This window comes from Bombina bombina, chromosome 2, assembly GCF_027579735.1.
Source record: "Bombina bombina isolate aBomBom1 chromosome 2, aBomBom1.pri, whole genome shotgun sequence".
Classification (NCBI taxonomy): Eukaryota; Metazoa; Chordata; class Amphibia; order Anura; family Bombinatoridae; genus Bombina; species Bombina bombina.
The window spans coordinates 1,427,336,032-1,427,360,100 of record NC_069500.1 but is presented as its reverse complement, the minus strand read 5'-3'; the positions used below and the strand labels follow the sequence as shown (position 1 = coordinate 1,427,360,100).

At 36.5% G+C, this 24,069-nt stretch overlaps 1 protein-coding gene across 1 annotated transcript in view; it reads left to right on the top strand.

Moving 5' to 3' along the window:
* Positions 1-24,069, top strand: part of LOC128647596 (NACHT, LRR and PYD domains-containing protein 1a allele 5) — a 355,378-nt gene that overhangs the window by 229,559 nt on the left and 101,750 nt on the right. The window contains exon 8 of the mRNA XM_053700353.1: positions 687-731. Coding sequence (XP_053556328.1) covers positions 687-731 — 45 coding nt within the window. The remainder of the gene's footprint in view (positions 1-686; positions 732-24,069) is intronic.

Here is a 24,069-nt window from a genome sequence, read left to right as displayed (position 1 = left end):
TCTGCCAGTATAAAAATAAAAGGCACCTACACTGCATACATTTTCTGCAGTGTAGGATTCCTCCTTACCCTCCAACCTCCCTGATCCCCCACAAACAGCTCTCTAACCCTCCCCCTCTGCCTATTAGGCGCCATCTTAGGTACTGGTAGCCGTCTGCCAATACCCAGTTTGCTATAATTTTTACTTAATTTTTATTAAAAGCAAACAAAAAACATTTTTTTCTGTAGTGTAGCTGCCCCCGCTTATTACCCTACCCCCTTCCCAGATTGCTTTCACACCCATTTCCAACATAGGATCCCCCGCCCTCCTTCCCCCTCACTGCCACTCTATTTTTTTTCCTGCAGTGTAGCGGTCCTACCTGCTCCCGCCCCCTTCACCACCTCCTCCAGTGATGGGCAGCCCACCCGCCTCCCTCCTAAACCTCCCCGCCACCAACGATCGGCACCATAGCTGGCCGATGCAGAGAGGGCCCCAATATTGAGGCATCACTGCAATACCCTTAGAGAAGCTGGAAGCGATCACTTCAAGCGCTCATTTCTACTGAGCATGTGCTAGGTACATCCGCAGTTGTTAAGGGTGTTCTTTTAGGACGTATCTAGCAGGTCCTCAGTCGTTAAGAGGTTAAGTAGGTTTTCATTAACCCAGAACAAAAATGTTAATTAATCTCATATATATTCATTTTTTAGATGATATAAAAGAGTCAAAGAAACCACGTTCCTCAGAGGACTCAGGTATGTTACACAGTGTCTTTAATGTGCATTCTATTGTATTGTCATTTATTGTTTATGCAAACAGACATGTATAATACATTCCTTACTATCTGTGTTATACTCTGATTGCTTTATACCTTCCTCATCATGTATAATACATTCCTTATTATATGTGTTATACTCTGATTGCTTTATACCTTCCTCATCATGTATAATACATTCCTTATTATATGTGTTATACTGTGATTGCTTTATATCATCCTCACCATGTATAATACATTCCTTACTATCTGTGTTATACTGTAAGTGCTTGATATCTTCCTCTCCATGTATAATACATTACTTACTATCTGTGTTATACAGTAATTGCTTTATACCTTCCTCACCATGCATAATACATTCTTACTATCTGTGTTATACTGTGATTGCTTGATACCTTTCTCACCATGTATAAATCCACAGAAGAAGGCAGCACCTTGCAGTATAAAAATATCTTTATTTCCACATGCTGGAATAAAACAGTGACGTTTCGGGTGGAACACCCTTAATCATACAAAGCTAAAACACACTGTTCAAACCTTATAAAGGCCTACCTGTACACAGGTGTTCAATTAACATTACTCAACACTTCCACCTAGTGGTTACTCATTTAATTACATCTATGTTAGAACTTAATGTTCTCATTTCACCTTGGTGCAAGATAGAATTAAAATCAATACAAAAAATATATACATATGCAAAACAATGACATATACAGATACAAATGTACTTTCAACCAAATAAATTATTGCTAGACAAATTATTGAAAATTATTAAAAAACAATTTGTTGAAAAACACTTGCAGCAAATTTGGTGAAAAACAGTTGCAGCAAATTAGATGAAAAACAATTGCAGCAAATTTGACATTTCATGACTCAAAATGATTACAAAGATAGTTGCAAAAATGATTATAAAAATGATTATACAAATAGAGTATAATCCAATTCTTTATTTAAACCCAAAGGTTGCATTGCATTGAGTTTGTAAATCCAAAATGCCTCCTTCTTTTTTAGCATTAACTCTCTATTACCCCCCCCCGTCTGGGACGTGGCATTGCATCAATGATTTGAAAACGGACCTGACTAATGTTGTGGCCACATTGGATAAAATGTCCTGACACTGGTGCCTCTAGATTTCCACATCTGATATTGCTTTTGTGTTGTACTATCCTATCACGGACACGACGCGTCGTCTCGCCAATGTAAATTTTTCCACATGGACATTTTATGAGATAGATAGCAAAAGCAGTATCACATGTGTAAAAACCTTTAATCAAGAATTCTTCAGCCGGTTTTTTAACCGAAGAGTCGGAAGGAGAGGCCACAGGGGTGGCTGCAAACACAAGGGCCGCAAGAGGTATGGTGACCGGATCGCAACCATTCCAGAGGGGTTAGAGGAGATTGAGTCGAGGTCAGAGGTATTATAAGGAGGTAACAGGAGACCAACTGACTGTTTGATATCTGACGGTGATAATTCCAACCATGAACTGCCTAAAAGTGATTTAATCATTAACATCTCTGATTATGTTCTGTCTAGTGAGCAAATATTAGCCCTTAATAAAGGTTTATCGTTTAGTCCCACACAAAATCTAGATCTATTTAGATTAGAGCAAGATCTGTTTAGATTTTTTCGATCTATCAAACTGAAAAGTTTTTTTGCAGATAAAAATTCTCCAATTACTGATAAGGATGGTAACACTGGGTTGACATTGAGTAGTTTTGGCCTCAGAAATAAAAGTAAATTTGTTCCAGTGAATGTTAACCATAGTGTCAATACGTATATGGAGCTAGTCAAAAAAGATCTAGAAAAAGTATACAAAAAGATTGCTGGAGAACATTGCAGTAATAATATATCTAAAAAAGAAAGAGAGGCTATCAACTTGTTAAAAAGTAACAAAGCAGTAACGATAAAAATGGCAGACAAGGGCGGTGCGATTACTGTCATGAATACTAGTATGTATATTACAGAGATTAAAAATCAGTTGTCCAAACAAGATGTATATAAAGAATTACCATATGATCCTACTATAATTGTCCAAAAGGAGATTGTGTCTATGGTGAATAGAGCTTTAAAAATGGGTATAATATCTAAAGATGTTGCTGATTTCTTGATCATAGATCACCCCTGTATCCCAGTTTTTTACACTTTGCCAAAGGTGCACAAGCGGCTTGAAAATCCACCAGGTAGGCCAATTGTGGCCGGCATATGTTCAGTTTTTTTCCAACATAGCTATCTTTTTGGATAGAATATTTCAGCCGCTTGTGCACCTTGGCAATTCATATATCAAGGACACTGGGGATTTTTTGGACAAAGTACATAATTTAGATCTATATGGCAACAAATACATACTATTCACATTAGATGTGAGCAGTTTATATACTGCAATAAAACATGAGAGCGGTATTTCAGCAGTCATGAAGGTACTCCACACAGTTAACAAGTATTCTCCATCACAGAAGATGTTTTTTGAAAATCTATTGAGAGTTGTTCTTTACCAGAATTATATCTTGTTTCAGGATACATTTTTTCTCCAGCTTCAGGGAACAGCCATGGGTTCCAATGTCGCCCCCACATACGCGAATATATTCATGAATATGTACGAGGAAACATTTGTTTATGAGAATAGATTATTTCTACAATATGCAGTGGCCTGGTGGCGGTACATAGATGATGTATTCGGTGTGTGGTGTGGCAGCATTGGAACCCTGGAGGAATTTGTCGCTGAGCTCAATTGTAGCACTGATTCTATTAAATTTTGTCTCAATGCAAGTGAAATACAGGTTGACTTCTTAGACACCACAGTATATCTAAAAGATGGTAAGGTCTGTACAGATTAATATGTAAAACCTACTGATAAGAATGGCTTGTTACACTATCAAAGTTTCCATCCTAGAAGCACAGTTAGGTCATTACCTAGAAGTCAGCTCCTAAGGGTACAACGCATTGTATCAGAAGAAGATAGATTGCAAAAGAGATTACACAATATGGCAAAGAAGTTTGAGAATAGGGGTTATCCTACAGCGTTGGTTCAGAATGAATTAGTTAAAGTACAATCTAAAAAAGATCAAACACCAAAAAAAGAAGATAAACGTATGGTAATGGTTATGGATCACAATAACCACGGTAGCGAAATTATGAGTGTACTAAAAAAACACTGGCGTATCCTACAGGGTTGCCATCCAGGTGTTGCTGAATTTGAAGTACCCCCCATGCCTGCCTATAGAAGAAGGAGAAATCTCAGAGATGAGCTTATACATACAGATATTGGAAGTGCAAATAAAAAACAGCAAAGCTATATATCTGATAAAAACTATGGGTGTTATCCTTGTCTGGGATGTGGCAACTGCAATTCAATGATCAAAGGCCCTCAATTTGTACACCTTCTCACTGGTAAGAAATTCTTGATTAAAGGTTTTTACACATGTGATACTGCTTTTGCTATCTATCTCATAAAATGTCCATGTGGAAAAATTTACATTGGCGAGACGACACGTCATGTCCGTGATAGGATAGTACAACACAAAAGCAATATCAGATGCTGGAGAACATTGTGATCCATAACCATTACCATACGTTTATCTTCTTTTTTTGGTGTTTGATCTTTTTTAGATTGTACTTTAACTAATTCATTCTGAACCAACGCTGTAGGATAACCCCTATTCTCAAACTTCTTTGCCATATTGTGTAATCTCTTTTGCAATCTATCTTCTTCTGATACAATGCGTTGTACCCTTAGGAGCTGACTTCTAGGTAATGACCTAACTGTGCTTCTAGGATGGAAACTTTGATAGTGTAACAAGCCATTCTTATCAGTAGGTTTTACATATTAATCTGTACAGACCTTACCATCTTTTAGATATACTGTGGTGTCTAAGAAGTCAACCTGTATTTCACTTGCATTGAGACAAAATTTAATAGAATCAGTGCTACAATTGAGCTCAGCGACAAATTCCTCCAGGGTTCCAATGTTGCCACACCACACACCGAATACATCATCTATGTACCGCCACCAGGCCACTGCATATTGTAGAAATAATCTATTCTCATAAACAAATGTTTCCTCGTACATATTCATGAATATATTCGCGTATGTGGGGGCGACATTGGAACCCATGGCTGTTCCCTGAAGCTGGAGAAAAAATGTATCCTGAAACAAGAAATAATTCTGGTAAAGAACAACTCTCAATAGATTTTCAAAAAACATCTTCTGTGATGGAGAATACTTGTTAACTGTGTGGAGTACCTTCATGACTGCTGAAATACCGCTCTCATGTTTTATTGCAGTATATAAACTGCTCACATCTAATGTGAATAGTATGTATTTGTTGCCATATAGATCTAAATTATGTACTTTGTCCAAAAAATCCCCAGTGTCCTTGATATATGAATTGCCAAGGTGCACAAGCGGCTGAAATATTCTATCCAAAAAGATAGCTATGTTGGAAAAAAACTGAACATATGCCGGCCACAATTGGCCTACCTGGTGGATTTTCAAGCCGCTTGTGCACCTTTGGCAAAGTGTAAAAAACTGGGATACAGGGGTGATCTATGATCAAGAAATCAGCAACATCTTTAGATATTATACCCATTTTTAAAGCTCTATTCACCATAGACACAATCTCCTTTTGGACAATTATAGTAGGATCATATGGTAATTCTTTATATACATCTTGTTTGGACAACTGATTTTTAATCTCTGTAATATACATACTAGTATTCATGACAGTAATCGCACCGCCCTTGTCTGCCATTTTTATCGTTACTGCTTTGTTACTTTTTAACAAGTTGATAGCCTCTCTTTCTTTTTTAGATATATTATTACTGCAATGTTCTCCAGCAATCTTTTTGTATACTTTTTCTAGATCTTTTTTGACTAGCTCCATATACGTATTGACACTATGGTTAACATTCACTGGAACAAATTTACTTTTATTTCTGAGGCCAAAACTACTCAATGTCAACCCAGTGTTACCATCCTTATCAGTAATTGGAGAATTTTTATCTGCAAAAAAACTTTTCAGTTTGATAGATCGAAAAAATCTAAACAGATCTTGCTCTAATCTAAATAGATCTAGATTTTGTGTGGGACTAAACGATAAACCTTTATTAAGGGCTAATATTTGCTCACTAGACAGAACATAATCAGAGATGTTAATGATTAAATCACTTTTAGGCAGTTCATGGTTGGAATTATCACCGTCAGATATCAAACAGTCAGTTGGTCTCCTGTTACCTCCTTATAATACCTCTGACCTCGACTCAATCTCCTCTGACCCCTCTGGAATGGTTGCGATCCGGTCACCATACCTCTTGCGGCCCTTGTGTTTGCAGCCACCCCTGTGGCCTCTCCTTCCGACTCTTCGGTTAAAAAACCGGCTGAAGAATTCTTGATTAAAGGTTTTTACACATGTGATACTGCTTTTGCTATCTATCTCATAAAATGTCCATGTGGAAAAATTTACATTGGCGAGACGACACGTCGTGTCCGTGATAGGATAGTACAACACAAAAGCAATATCAGATGTTGAAATCTAGAGGCACCAGTGTCAGGACATTTTATCCAATGTGGCCACAACATTAGTCAGGTCCGTTTTCAAATCATTGATGCAATGCCACGTCCCAGACGGGGGTGTAATAGAGAGTTAATGCTAAAAAAGAAGGAGGCATTTTGGATTTACAAACTCAATGCAATGCAACCTTTGGGTTTAAATAAAGAATTGGATTATACTCTATTTTTATAATCATTTTTATAATCATTTTTGCAACTATCTTTGTAATCATTTGAGTCATGAAATGTCAAATTTGCTGCAATTGTTTTTCATCTAATTTGCTGCAACTGTTTTTCACCAAATTTGCTGCAAGTATTTTTCAACAAATTGTTTTTTAATAATTTTCAATAATTTGTCTAGCAATAATTTATTTGGTTGAAAGTACATTTGTATCTGTATATGTCATTGTTTTGCATATGTATATATTTTTTGTATTGATTTTAATTCTATCTTGCACCAAGGTGAAATGAGAACATTAAGTTCTAACATAGATGTAATTAAATGAGTAACCACTAGGTGGAAGTGTTGAGAAATGTTAATTGAACACCTGTGTACAGGTAGGCCTTTATAAGGTTTGAACAGTGTGTTTTAGCTTTGTATGATTAAGGGTGTTCCACCCGAAATGTCACGGTTTTATTCCAGCATGTGGAAATAAAGATATTTTTATACTGCAAGGTGCTGCCTTCTTCTGTGGATTTATTGTGACTTAAGGGATTACAGCACCCTTTTTGGCATGCACCTGACAGTGGAGCTGAGCTACAAACTGTTCTAGTTTCTCACCATGTATAATACATTCCTTACTATCTGTTTTATACTGTGATTGCTTTATATTGTCCTCACCATGTACAATACATACCTTACTATCTGTGTTATACTGTGATTGCTTTATATAGTCCTCACCATGTACAATACATTCCTTACTATCTGTGTTATACTGTGATTGCTTTATATTGTCCTCACCATGTACAATACATTCCTTACTATCTGTGTTATACTGTAAGTGGTTTACATCTTTATACCTTCCTCACCATTTATAATACATTCTTACTATCTCTGTTATACTGTGATTGCTTTATAACTTTGTCACCATGTATGATACATTCCTTACTATCTGTGTTACACTGTGATTGCTTTATATATTCCTCACCGTGTATAATACATTATTTACTGTCTGTGTTATACTGTGATTGCTTTATATCTTCCTCACCATGTATAATACATTCTTACTATCTGTGTTATACTGTGATTGCTTTATATCATCCTCACCATGTACAATACATTCCTTACTATCTGTGTTATACTGTGATTGCTTTATACCTTCCTCACCATGTATAATACATTCCTTATTATCTGTGTTATACTGTGATTGCTTTATACATTCTTACCATGTATAATACATTCCTTAAATGCAAAAAGTTCAAGCAGCACCTCCACTTGTACAAAATATTCAATTTTATTGTACCAAGGCACACAAAATCATGACGTTTCGGGCTCAAATGCCCTTAATCATATGATTAAGGGCATTTGAGCCCGAAACATCATGATTTTGTGTGCCTTGGTACAATAAAATTGAATATTTTGTACAAGTGGAGGTGCTGCTTGAACTTTTTGCATTTGATCTATCTGTTTGGAGCTTTGGCAGGAGCTCTTCAAGCTCCTATCACCAGTGCTGGAAGATAATATTTTGCTTTGTATAATACATTCCTTACTATCTGTGTTATATTGTGATTGCTTTATACCTTCCTCACCATGTATAATACACTACTTTCTATCTGTGTTATACTGTGATTGCTTTATACCTTTCTCACCATGTATAATACATTCCTTACTATCTGTGTTTTACTGTGATTGTTTTATATCTTCCTCACCATATATAATACATTTCTTACTATCTGTGTTATACTGTGATTGCTTTATATTGTCCTCACCATGTACAATACATTCCTTACTATCTGTGTTATACTGTGATTGCTTTATACCTTCCTCACCATGTACAATACATTCCTTACTATCTGTGTTATATTGTGATTGCTTTATACCTTCCTAACCATGTACAATATATTCCTTACTATCTGTGTTATACTGTGATTGCTTTATACCTTATTCACCATGTATAATACATTCTTTTTTATCCGTGTTATACTGTGATTGCTTTATACCTTCCTCACCATGTATAATACATTCCTTACTATCTGTGTAATACTGTGATTGCTTTATATCTTCCTCACTATGTATAATACATTCCTTACTATCTGTATTATACTGTGATTGCTTTATATCATCCTCACCATGTATAATACATTCCTTACTATCTGTGTGATACTGTTATTGTTTTATACCTTCCTCACCATGTATAATACATTCCTTACTATCTGTGTTATACTGTGATTGCTTTATACCTTCCTCACCATGTATAATACATTCCTTACTATCTGTGTTATACTGTGATTGCTTTATACCTTCCTCACCATATATAATACATTCCTTACTATCTGTGTTATACTGTGATTGCTTTATATCTTCCTCACTATGTATAATACATTCTTACTATCTGTGTTATACTGGGATTGTTTTATATCTTCCTCACCATGTATAATACATTCTTACTATCTGTGTTACACTGTAATTGCTTTATACCTTCCTCGTCATGTATAATACATTCCTTACCATCTGTGTTATATTGTGATTAATTTATACCTTCCTCACCATGTATAATACATTCCTTACTATCTGTATTATACTGTGATTGCTTTATAACTTCCTCACCATGTATAATATATTCCTTACTGTCTGTGTTATACTGTGATTGCTTTATATCTTCCTCACCATGTATAATACATTCCTTACAATCTGTGTTATACTGTTATTGTTTTATATCATCCTCAACATGTATAATACATTCTATATTATCTGTGTTATACTGTGATTGCTTTATATCTTCCTCACCATGTATAATACATTACTTACTATCTGTGTTATACTGTGATTGCTTTATACCTTCATCACAATGTATAATACATTCCTTACTATCAGTGTTATACTGTAAGTGCTTGATATCTTCCTCTCCATGTATAATACATCCCTTACTATCTGTGTAATACTGTGATTGCTTTATATCTTTCTCACTATGTATAATACATTCCTTACTATCTGTATTATACTGTGATTGCTTTATATCATCCTCACCATGTATAAAACATTCCTTACTATCTGTGTTATACTGTTATTGTTTTATACCTTCCTCACCATGTATAATACATTTCTTACTATCTGTGTTATACTGTGATTGCTTTATACCTTCCTCACCATGTATAATACATTCCTTACTATCTGTGTTATACTGTGATTGCTTTATACCTTCAATATATAATACATTCCTTACAATCTGTTTTATACTGGGATTGTTTTATATCTTCCTCACCATGTATAATACATTCTTACTATCTGTGTTACACTGTGATTGCTTTATACCTTCCTCGTCATGTATAATACATTCCTTACTATCTGTGTTATATTGTGATTACTTTATACCTTCCTCACCATGTATAATACATTCCTTACTATCTGTGTTATACTGTGATTGCTTTATACCTTCCTCACCATGTATAATATATTCCTTACTGTCTGTGTTATACTGTGATTGCTTTATATCTTCCTCACCATGTATAATACATTCCTTACAATCTGTGTTATACTGTTATTGTTTTATATCATCCTCAACATGTATAATACATTCCATATTATCTGTGTTATACTTTGATTGCTTTACAGGGTCGGCTCCAGAACGAATGAAATGGGGGGGGCATTTTTTTTTCACGATGGGGCACGCATTTAAAAAGCATGTATGAGAGTCAAAATAAGAGCAGACCTACTGTGGCAGTCCAGGGGTTACATTTATCAGATCTCTGGCTGTGCAGGAGTTAAATTTGTTTATATTTCTGGAAGTGCAGCGGTTACATGTGTCATATCTCAAGGAGTATAGGGGTTACATTTATAAGATGTCTGGCAGTGCCGCAGCAGTTACATTTACCAGATTTATGGCAGTGCAGGGGTTACATTTGTCATATCTCAGGAATGTCTCCCACATATGACACAGCCAGTGGACACATATACACACACACACACATGGTATATATGTATATACACACATATATATATATATATATATATATATATATATATATATACACACAAACAATATATATATATATATATATATATATATATATACACACAGTGTGTGTATTGTGTGTATGTATGTATGTGTGTGTATATATATATATATATATATATATATATATATATATATATATATATATATATATATATATATATATATATATATATATATATATATATATATATAATAAAACAACATTGGGGACAAATAGATGTTTTGAAACATGTAAATAATAAACATAAGGCTATTTCACTCATTGTCCAACAGCTACATTTGAAGTGTGTGTATTTGAGCACCTATAATCTGACACACATTTTACACTGATCACTGCAGATAAAGCAGGCACAATGCACACTTGTTTTGTGTGACCTGCAGTGGGGAAACCAAGGAATTCCCAATTTGCTTCTTTATCTGTGGCTGCCAGGATATAAAGCACAATAGGGAAGGGATACTACTCTCACACACACATTGGTTATACGGCTGTGTTTTCACAAAATTACTTCTGCCTTCCCTCTCACTGACTGTTAGCTTCTCCCAGCACTTCCTGCAGAGGTCTGATGATGTCATCATCTCACTTCAGCTCCGTAGTAAGTGGGCTAGCAGGAGGAGGGGCATTGCAAGCCCTAGGTTAACTGTGAGAGCACCAGCAGGGAAATGCAACTTTATTTCTTATCTGGTTGTAAATAGAGGAGAGTAAAGAGATTAGCTGGGCCCTCCAGTGGAGGATCTCTTTTAAAATGTAAAAAAAAAAAAAATTTTTTTTTTTTTTTTAAATCACTTCTTTTTCCCTGGGGGGCACAGCATTCCATTTGGGGGGGCATTGCCCCCCAAAGCCCCCCCTTAGAGCCGACCCTGTTGCTTTATATCTTCCTCACCATGTATAATACATTACTTACTATCTGTGTTATACTGTGATTGCTTTATACCTTCATCACAATGTATAATACATTCCTTACTATCAGTGTTATACTGTAAGTGCTTGATATCTTCCTCTCCATGTATAATACATTACTTACTTTCTGTGTTGTACAGTAATTGCTTTATACCTTCCTCACCATGCATAATACATTCTTACTATCTGTATTATACTGTGATTGCTTGATACTTTTCTCACCATGTATAATACATTCCTTACTATCTGTGTTATACTGTGATTGCTTTATAACTTCCTCACCATGTATAATATATTACTTTCTATCTGTGTTATACTGTGATTGCTATATACCTTTCTCACCATGTATAATACATTCCTTACTATCTGTGTTATACTGTGATTGTTTTATATCTTCCACACCATGTATAATACATTTCTTACTATCTGTGTTATACTGTGATTGTTTATATTGTCCTCACCATGTACAATACATTCCTTACTATCTGTGTTATACTGTGATTGCTTTATACCTTCCTCACCATGTATAATACAATCCTTACTATCTGTGTTATACTGTGATTGCTTTATACCTTCCTCACCATGTATAATATATTCCTTACTATCTGTGTTATACTGTAAGTTCTTAATATCTTCCTCGCCATGTATAATACATTCCGTACTATCTGTGTTATACTGTGATTGATTTATACCTTCCTCACCATTTATAATACATTCTTACTATCTGTGTTATACTGTGATTGCTTTATACCTTCCTCACCATGTATGATACATTCCTTACTATCTGTGTTACACTGTGATTGCTTTATATATTCCTCACCATGTATGATACATTCTTAAATGTCTATGTTATACTGTGATTGCTTTATATCTTCCTCACCATGTATAATACATTCTTACTATCTGTGTTATACTGTGATTGCTTTATATCATCCTCACCATGTACAATACATTCCTTACTATCTGTGTTATACTGTGATTGCTTTATACCTTCCTCACCATATATAATACATTCCTTATTATCTGTGTTATACTGTGATTGCTTTATACCTTCCTTACCATGTATAATACATTCCTTACTATCTGTGTTATATTGTGATTGCTTTATAACTTCCTCACCATGTATAATACATTACTTTCTATCTGTGTTATACTGTGATTGCTTTATACCTTTCTCACCATGTATAATACATTCCTTACTATCTGTGTTATACTGTGATTGTTTTATATCTTCCTCACCATGTATAATACATTTCTTACTAACTGTGTTATACTGTGATTGCTTTATATTGTCCTCACCATGTACAATACATTCCTTACTATCTGTGTTATACTGTGATTGCTGTATACATTCCTCACCATGTATAATGCAATCCTTACTATCTGTGTTATACTGTGATTGCTTTATACCTTCCTCACCATGTATAATATATTCCTTACTATCTGTGTTATACTGTGATTGCTTTATACCTTCCTCACCATTTATAATACATTCTTACTATCTGTGTTATACTGTGATTGCTTTATATCATCCTCACCATGTACAATACATTGCTTGATACTTGTACAATACATTGCTTGATACTTTTCTCACCATGTATAATACATTCCTTACTATCTGTGATTGCTTTATATCATCCTCACCATGTACAATACATTGCTTCATACATGTACAATACATTGCTTGATACTTTTCTCACCATGTATAATACATTCCTTACTATCTGTGTTATACTTTGATTGCTTTATACCTTCCTCACCATGTATAATACATTCCTTACTATCTGTGTAATACTGTGATTGCTTTATATCTTCCTCACTATGTATAATACATTCCTTACTATCTGTATTATACTGTGATTGCTTTATATCATCCTCACCATGTATAATACATTCCTTACTATCTGTATTATACTGTTATTGTTTTATACCTTCCTCACCATGTATAATACATTCCTTACTATCTGTGTTATACTGTGATTGCTTTATACCTTCCTCACCATGTATAATACATTCCTTACTATCTGTGTTATACTGTGATTGCTTTATACCTTCCTCACCATATATAATACATTACTTACTATCTGTGTTATACTGTGATTGCTTTATATCTTCCTCACCATGTATAATACATTCTTACTATCTGTGTTATACTGGGATTGTTTTATATCTTTCTCACCATGTATAATACATTCTTACTATCTGTGTTACACTGTGATTGCTTTATACCTTCCTCGACATGTATAGTACATTCCTTACTATCTGTGTTATATTGTGATTACTTTATACCTTCCTCACAATGTATAATACATTCCTTACTATCTGTGTTATACTGTGATTGCTTTATACATTCCTCACCATGTATAATATACTCCTTACTGTCTGTGTTATACTGTGATTGCTTTATATCTTCCTCACCATGTATAATACATTCCTTACAATCTGTGTTATACTGTTATTGTTTTATATCATCCTCAACATGTATAATACATTCCATATTATCTGTGTTATACTGTGATTGCTTTATATCTTCCTCACCATGTATAATACATTACTTACTATCTGTGTTATACTGTGATTGCTTTATACCTTCATCACAATGTATAATACATTCCCTACTCTGGCCTAGATTTGGAGTTTGGCGGTAAAAGGGCTGTTAACGCTCCGCGGGCTTTTTTCTGGCCGCACCATAAATTTAACTCTGGTATCGAGAGTTCAAACAAATGCTGCGTTAGGCTCCAAAAAAGGAGCGTAGATCATTTTTACCGCAAATGCAACTCTCGATACCAGAGTTGCTTACGGACGCGGCCGGCCTCAAAAACGTGCTCGTGCACGATTCTCCCATAGGAAACAATGGGGCAGTTTGAGCTGAAAAAAAACCTAACACCTGCAAAAAAGCAGCGTTCAGCTCCTAACGCAGCCCCATTGTTTCCTATGGGGAAACACTTCCTACGTCTGCACCTAACACTCTAACATGTACCCCGAGTCTAAACACCCCTAACCTTACACTTATTAACCCCTAATCTGCCGCTCCCGCTATCGCTGACCCCTGCATATTTTTTTTAACCCCTAATCTGCCGCTCCGTAAACCGCCGCAACCTACGTTATCCCTATGTACCCCTAATCTGCTGCCCTAACATCGCCGACCCCTATATTATATTTATTAACCCCTAATCTGCCGCTCCCAACATCGCCGCCACCTACCTACACTTATTAACTCCTAATCTGCCGAGCGGACCTGAGCGCTACTATAATAAAGTTATTAACCCCTAATCCGCCTCACTAACCCTATCATAAATAGTATTAACCCCTAATCTGCCCTCCCTAACATCGCCGACACCTACCTTCAATTATTAACCCCTAATCTTCCGATCGGAGCTCACCGCTATTCTAATAAATGTATTAACCCCTAACGCTAAGTCTAACCCTAACCCTAACACCCCCCTAACTTAAATATAATTTACATCTAACGAAATTAATTAACTCTTATTAAATAAATGATTCCTATTTAAAGCTAAATACTTACCTGTAAAATAAATCCTAATATAGCTACAATATAAATTATAATTACATTGTAGCTATTTTAGGATTAATATTTATTTTACAGGCAACTTTGTAATTATTTTAACCAGATACAATAGCTATTAAATAGTTAAGAACTATTTAATAGTTACCTAGTTAAAATAATAACAAATTTACCTGTAAAATAAATCCTAACCTAAGATATAATTAAACCTAACACTACCCTATCAATAAAAAAATTAAATAAACTACCTACAATTACCTACAATTAACCTAACACTACACTATCAATAAATTAATTAAACACAATTCCTACAAATAAATACAATTAAATAAACTAGCTAAAGTACCAAAAATAAAAAAGAACTAAGTTACAAAAAATAAAAAAATATTTACAAACATAAGAAAAATATTACAACAATTTTAAACTAATTACACCTACTCTAAGCCCCCTAATAAAATAACAAAGCCCCCCAAAATAAAAAATTCCCTACCCTATTCTAAATTAAAAAAGTTACAAGCTCTTTTACCTTACCAGCCCTGAACAGGGCCCTTTGCGGGGCATGCCCCAAGAAGCTCAGCTCTTTTGCCTGTAAAAGAATAAATACAATACCCCCCCCCAAACATTACAACCCACCACCCACATACCCCTAATCTAACCCAAACCCCCCTTAAATAAACCTAACACTAAGCCCCTGAAGATCTTCCTACCTTGTCTTCACCATCCAGGTTCACCGATCCGTCCTGAAGAGCTCCTCCGATGTCCTGATCCAAGCCCAAGCGGGGGCTGAAGAGGTCCATGATCCGGTCAAAGTCTTCATCCAAGCGTGGCAGAAGAGGATCTTCCATCCGATTTAAGTCATCATCCAGGCGGCATCTTCTATGGTCTTCCATCCGGAGCGAAGCGGCAGGATCCTGAAGACCTCCAGTGCGGAACATCCATCCGGACCGACGACTGAACGACGAATGACTGTTCCTTTAAGGGACGTCATCCAAGATGGCGTCCCTCGAATTCCGATTGGCTGATAGGATTCTATCAGCCAATCTGAATTAAGGTAGGAATTTTCTGATTGGCTGATGGAATCAGCCAATCAGAATCTAGTTCAATCCGATTGGCCGATCCAATCAGCCAATCAGATTGAGCTCGCATTCTATTGGCTGATCGGAACAGCCAATAGAATGCGAGCTCAATCTGATTGGCTGATTGGATCAGCCAATCGGATTGAACTTGATTCTGATTGGCTGATTCCATCAGCCAATCAGAAAATTCCTACCTTAATTCCGATTGGCTGATAGAATCCTATCAGCCAATCGGAATTCGAGGGACGCCATCTTGGATGACGTCCCTTAAAGGAACCGTCATTAGTCGGGAGACAACGGAAGAAGAGGATGGATCCGCGTCGCCTGCTTCAAGATGGACCCGCTCCGCACCGGATGGAAGAAGATCGAAGATGCCGCTTGGAGAAGATGTTTGCCGGTCCGGATGTCCTCTTCTTGCCGGATAGGAGGAAGACTTTGGAGCCTCTTCTGGACCTCTTCAGCACCGGATTATGGATCGCCAACCCACGCTTGGGTTGGATGAAGATGTTGGAGCCAGGACGGATCGGTGATACCTGGATGGTGAAGACAAGGTAGGAAGATCTTCAGGGGCTTAGTGTTAGGTTTATTTAAGGGGGGTTTGGGTTAGATTAGGGGTATGTGGGTGGTGGGTTGTAATGTTGGGGGGGGGGTATTGTATTTATTCTTTTACAGGCAAAAGAGCTGAAATTCTTGGGGCATGCCCCGCAAAGGGCCCTGTTCAGGGCTGGTAAGGTAAAAGAGCTTGTAACTTTTTTAATTTAGAATAGGGTAGGGAATTTTTTATTTTGGGGGGCTTTGTTATTTTATTAGGGGGCTTAGAGTAGGTGTAATTAGTTTAAAATTGTTGTAATATTTTTCTTATGTTTGTAAATATTGTTTTATTTTTTGTAACTTAGTTCTTTTTTATTTTTTGTAATTTAGATAGTTTATTTAATTGTATTTATTTGTAGCAATTGTGTTTAATTAATTTATTGATAGTGTAGTGTTAGGTTAATTGTAGGTATTTGTAGGTAGTTTATTTAATTATTTTATTGATAGGGTAGTGTTAAGTTTAATTATATCTTAGGTTAGGATTTATTTTACAGGTAAATTTGTTATTATTTTAACTAGGTAGCTATTAAATAGTTCTTAACTATTTAATAGCTATTGTACCTGGTTAAAATAAATACAAAGTTGCCTGTAAAATAAATATTAATCCTAAAATAGCTATAATATAATTATAATTTATATTGTAGCTATATTAGGATTTATTTTACAGGTAAGTATTTAGCTTTAAATAGGAATAATTTATTTAATAAGAGTTAATTTATTTCGTTAGATGTAAATTATATTTAAGTTAGGGGGGTGTTAGTGTGAGGGTTAGACTTAGCTTTAGGGGTTAATACATTTATTAGAATAGCGGTGAGCTCCGGTCGTCAGATTAGGGGTTAATAATTGAAGTTAGGTGTCGGCGATGTTAGGGAGGGCAGATTAGGGGTTAATACTATTTATGATAGGGTTAGTGAGGCGGATTAGGGGTTAATAAATTTATTATAGTAGCGCTCAGGTCCGCTCGGCAGATTAGGAGTTAATAAGTGTAGGCAGGTGTCGGCGACGTTGAGGGGGGCAGATTAGGGGTTAATAAATATAATATAGGGGTCGGCGGTGTTAGGGGTAGCAGATTAGGGGTACATAGGGATAACGTAGGTGGCGGCGCTTTGCGGTCGGAAGATTAGGGGTTAATTATTTTAAGTAGCTGGCGGCGATGTTGTGGGGGGCAGGTTAGGGGTTAATAAATGTAATATAGGGGTCGGCGGGGTTAGGGGCAGCAGATTAGGGGTACATAAGTATAACGTAGGTGGCGGTCGGCAGATTAGGGGTTAAAAATTTTAATCGAGTGGCGGCGATGTGGGGGGAGCTCGGTTTAGGGGTACATAGGTAGTTTATGGGTGTTAGTGTACTTTAGGGTACAGTAGTTAAGAGCTTTATAAACCGGCGTTAGCCAGAAAGCTCTTAACTCCTGCTATTTTCAGGCGGCTGGAGTTTTGTCGTTAGAGCTCTAACGCTCACTTCAGAAACGACTCTAAATACCAGCGTTAGAAAGATCCCATTGAAAAGATAGGATACGCAATTGACGTAAGGGGATCTGCGGTATGGAAAAGCCGCGGCTGAAAAGTGAGCGTTAGACCCTTTAATCACTGACTCCAAATACCAGCGGGCGGCCAAAACCAGCGTTAGGAGCCTCTAACGCTGGTTTTCACGGCTACCGCCGAACTCCGGCCTAGATTTGGAGTTCGGCGGTAGCCGTCAAAACCAGCGTTAGAGGCTCCTAACGCTGGTTTTGGCTGCCCGCTGGTATTTGGAGTCATTGATTAAAGGGTCTAACGCTCACTTTTCAGCCGCGACTTTTCCATACCGCAGATCCTCCTACGCCATTTGCGTATCCTATGTTTTCAATGGGATCTTTCTAACGCTGGTATTTAGAGTCGTTTCTGAAGTGAGCGTTAGAAATCTAACGACAAAACTCCAGCCGCCTGAAAATAGCAGGAGTTAAGAGCTTTCTGGCTAACGCCGGTTCATAAAGCTCTTAACTACTGTAATCTAAAGTACACTAACACCCATAAACTACCTATGTACCCCTAAACCGAGCTCCCCCCACATCGCCGCCACTCGATTAAAATTTTTAACCCCTAATCTGCCGACCGCCACCTACGTTATACTTATGTACCCCTAATCTGCTGCCCCTAACACCGCCGACCCCTATATTATATTTATTAACCCCTAACCTGCCCCCCTCAACGTCGCCGACACCTGCCTACACTTATTAACCCCTAATCTGCCGAGCGGACCTGAGCGCTACTATAATAAAGTTATGAACCCCTAATCCGCCTCACTAACCCTATCATAAATAGTATTAACCCCTAATCTGCCCTCCCTAACATCGCCGACACCTAACTTCAATTATTAACCCCTAATCTGCCGAGCGGAGCTCACCGCTATTCTAATAAATTGATTAACCCCTAAAGCTAAGTCTAACCCTAACACTAACACCCCCCTAAGTTAAATATAATTTTTATCTAACGAAATAAATTAACTCTTATTAAATAAATGATTCCTATTTAAAGCTAAATACTTACCTGTAAAATAAATCCTAATATAGCTACAATATAAACTATAATTATATTATAGCTATTTTAGGATTAATATTTATTTTACAGGCAACTTTTTATAATTATTTTAACCAGGTACAATAGCTATTAAATAGTTAAGAACTATTTAATAGTTACCTAGTTAAAATAATAACAAATTTACCTGTAAAATAAATCCTAACCTAAGATATAATTAAACCTAACACTACCCTATCAATAAAATAATTAAATAAACTACCTACAATTACCTACAATTAACCTAACACTACACTATCAATAAATTAATTAAACACAATTCCTACAAATAAATACAATTAAATAAACTAGCTAAAATACACAAAATAAAAAAGAACTAAGTTACAGAAAATAAAAAAATATTTACAAACATAAGAAAAATATTACAACAATTTTAAACTAATTACACCTACTCTAAGCCCCCTAATAAAATAACAAAGCCCCCCAAAATAAAAAATTCCCTACCCTATTCTAAATTAAAAAAGTTACAAGCTCTTTTACCTTACCAGCCCTGAACAGGGCCCTTTGCGGGGCATGCCCCAAGAATTTCAGCTCTTTTGCCTGTAAAAGAATAAATACAATACCCCCCCCCAACATTACAACCCACCACCCACATACCCCTAATCTAACCCAAACCCCCCTTAAATAAACCTAACACTAAGCCCCTGAAGATCTTCCTACCTTGTCTTCACCATCCAGGTATCACCGATCCGTCCTGGCTCCAACATCTTCATCCAACCCAAGCGGGGGTTGGCGATCCATAATCCGGTGCTGAAGAGGTCCAGAAGAGGCTCCAAAGTCTTCCTCCTATCCGGCAAGAAGAGGACATCCGGACCGGCAAACATCTTCTCCAAGCTGCATCTTCGATCTTCTTCCATCCGGTGCGGAGCGGGTCCATCTTGAAGCAGGCGACGCGGATCCATCCTCTTCTTCCGTTGTCTCCCGACTAATGACGGTTCCTTTAAGGGACGTCATCCAAGATGGCGTCCCTCGAATTCCGATTGGCTGATAGGATTCTATCAGCCAATCGGAATTAAGGTAGGAATTATCTGATTGGCTGATGGAATCAGCCAATCAGAATCTAGTTCAATCCGATTGGCCGATCCAATCAGCCAATCAGATTGAGCTCGCATTCTATTGGCTGTTCCGATCAGCCAATAGAATGCGAGCTCAATCTGATTGGCTGATTGGATCAGCCAATCGGATTGAACTAGATTCTGATTGGCTGATTCCATCAGCCAATCAGATAATTCCTACCTTAATTCCGATTGGCTGATAGAATCCTATCAGCCAATCGGAATTCGAGGGACGCCATCTTGGATGACGTCCCTTAAAGGAACAGTCATTCGTCGTTCAGTCGTCGGTCCGGATGGATGTTCCGCGCTGGAGGTCTTCAGGATCCTGCCGCTTCGCTCCGGATGGAAGACCATAGAAGATGCCGCCTGGATGATGACTTCAATCGGATGGAAGATCCTCTTCTGCCCCGCTTGGATGAAGACTTTGACCGGATCATGGACCTCTTCAGCCCCCGCTTGGGCTTGGATCAGGACATCGGAGGAGCTCTTCAGGACGGATCGGTGAACCTGGATGGTGAAGACAAGGTAGGAAGATCTTCAGGGGCTTAGTGTTAGGTTTATTTAAGGGGGGTTTGGGTTAGATTAGGGGTATGTGGGTTGTGGGTTGTAATGTTGGGGGGGGGGGGTATTGTATTTATTCTTTTACAGGCAAAAGAGCTGAAATTCTTGGGGCATGCCCCGCAAAGGGCCCTGTTCAGGGCTGGTAAGGTAAAAGAGCTTGTAACTTTTTTAATTTAGAATAGGGTAGGGAATTTTTTATTTTGGGGGGCTTTGTTATTTTATTAGGGGGCTTAGAGTAGGTGTAATTAGTTTAAAATTGTTGTAATATTTTTCTTATGTTTGTAAATATTTTTTTATTTTTTGTAACTTAGTTCTTTTTTATTTTTGGTACTTTAGCTAGTTTATTTAATTGTATTTATTTGTAGGAATTGTGTTTAATTAATTTATTGATAGTGTAGTGTTAGGTTAATTGTAGGTAATTGTAGGTAGTTTATTTAATTTTTTTATTGATAGGGTAGTGTTAGGTTTAATTATATCTTAGGTTAGGATTTATTTTACAGGTAAATTTGTTATTATTTTAACTAGGTAACTATTAAATAGTTCTTAACTATTTAATAGCTATTGTACCTGGTTAAAATAATTACAAAGTTGCCTGTAAAATAAATATTAATCCTAATATAGCTACAATGTAATTATAATTTATATTGTAGCTATATTAGGATTTATTTTACAGGTAAGTATTTAGCTTTAAATAGGAATCATTTATTTAATAAGAGTTAATTAATTTCGTTAGATGTAAATTATATTTAAGTTATGGGGGTGTTAGGGTTAGGGTTAGACTTAGCGTTAGGGGTTAATACATTTATTAGAATAGCGGTGAGCTCCGCTCGGAAGATTAGGGGTTAATAATTGAAGGTAGGTGTCGGCGATGTTAGGGAAGGCAGATTAGGGGTTAATACTATTTATGATAGGGTTAGTGAGGCGGATTAGGGGTTAATAACTTTATTATAGTAGCGCTCAGGTCCGCTCGGCAGATTAGGAGTTAATAAGTGTAGGCAGGTGTTGGCGACGTTGAGGGGGGCAGATTAGGGGTTAATAAATATAATATAGGGGTCGGCGATGTTAGGGCAGCAGATTAGGGGTACATAGGGATAACGTAGGTTGCGGCGGTTTACGGAGCGGCAGATTAGGGGTTAAAAAAAATATGCAGGGGTCAGCGATAGCGGGGGCGGCAGAATAGGGGTTAATAAGTGTAAGGTTAGGGGTGTTTAGACTCGGGGTACATGTTAGAGTGTTAGGTGCAGACGTAGGAAGTGTTTCCCCATAGGAAACAATGGGGCTGCGTTAGGAGCTGAACGCTGCTTTTTTGCAGGTGTTAGGTTTTTTTTTCAGCTCAAACAGCCCCATTGTTTCCTATGGGAGAATCGTGCACGAGCACGTTTTTGAGGCCGGCCGCGTCCGTAAGCAACTCTGGTATCGAGAGTTGCATTTGCGGTAAAAATGCTCTACGCTCCTTTTTTGGAGCCTAACGCAGCATTTGTTTGAACTCTCGATACCAGAGTTAAATTTATGGTGCGGCCAGGAAAAAGCCCGCGGAGCGTTAACAGCCCTTTTACCGCCAAACTCCAAATCTAGGCCTCCAAATCTAGGCCTCTCTGTGTTATACTGTAAGTGCTTGATATCTTCCTCTCCATGTATAATACATTACTTAATATCTGTGTTATACAGTAATTGCTTTATAACTTCCTCACCATGCATAATACATTCTTACTATCTGTGTTATACTGTGATTGCTTGATACTTTTCTCACCATGTATAATACATTCCTTACTATCTGTGTTATACTGTGATTGTTTTATATCTTCCTCACCATGTATAATACATTTCTTACTATCTGTGTTATACTGTGATTGCTTTATATTGTCCTCACCATGTACAATACATTCCTTACTATCTGTGTTATACTGTGATTGCTTTATATAGTCCTCACCGTGTATAATTCATTCCTTACAATCTGTATTATATTGTGATTGCTTTATAACTTCCTCACCATGTATAATACATTACTTTCTATCTGTGTTATACTGTGATTGCTTTATACCTTTCTCACCATGTATAATACATTCCTTACTATCTGTGTTATACTGTGATTTTTTTATATCTTCCAAACCATGTATAATACATTTCTTACTATCTGTAGTATACTGTGATTGCTTTATATTGTCCTCACCATGTACAATACATTCCTTACTATCTGTGTTATACTGTGATTGCTTTATACCTTCCTCTCCATGTATAATACAATCCTTACTATCTGTGTTATACTGTGAATGCTTTATACCTACCTCACCATGTATAATATATTCCTTACTATCTGTGTTATACTGTAAGTGCTTAACTTCTTCCTCGCCATGTATAATACATTCCTTACTATCTGTATTATACTGTGATTGCTTTATACCTTCCTCACCATTTATAATACATTCTTACTATCTGTGTTATACTGTGATTGCTTTGTACCTTCCTCACCATGTATGATATATACCTTACTATCTGTGTTACACTGTGATTGCTTTATATATTCCTCACCATGTATAATACATTATTTACTGTCAGTGTTATACTGTGATTGCTTTATATCGTCCTCACCATGTATAATACATTCTTACTATCTTTGTTATACTGTGATTGCTTTATACCTTCCTCACCATGTATGATACATTCTTTACTATCTGTGTTACACTGTGATTGCTTTATATATTCCTTACCATGTATAATACATTCTTTACTGTCTGTGTTATACTGTGATTGCTTTATACCTTCCTCACCATGTATAATACATTCCTTATTATCTGTGTTATACTGTGATTGCTTTATACCTTCCTTACCATGTATAATACATTCCTTACTATCTGTGTTATATTGTGATTGCTTTATAACTTCCTCACCATGTATAATGCATTCCTTACTATCTGTATTATACTGTGATTGCTTTATATCATCCTCACCATGTATAATACATTCCTTACTATCTGTGTTATACTGTTATTGTTTTATACCTTCCTCACCATGTATAATACATTCCTTACTATCTGGGTTATACTGTGATTGCTTTATACCTTCCTCACCATGTATAATACATTCCTTACTATCTGTGTTATACTGTGATTGCTTTATACCTTCCTCACCATATATAATACATTCCTTACTATCTGTGTTATACTGGGATTGTTTTATATCTTCCTCACCATGTATAATACATTCTTACTATCTGTGTTACACTGTGATTGCTTTATAACTTCCTCGTCATGTATAATACATTCCTTACTATCTGTGTTATATTGTGATTACTTTATACCTTCCTCACCATGTATAAT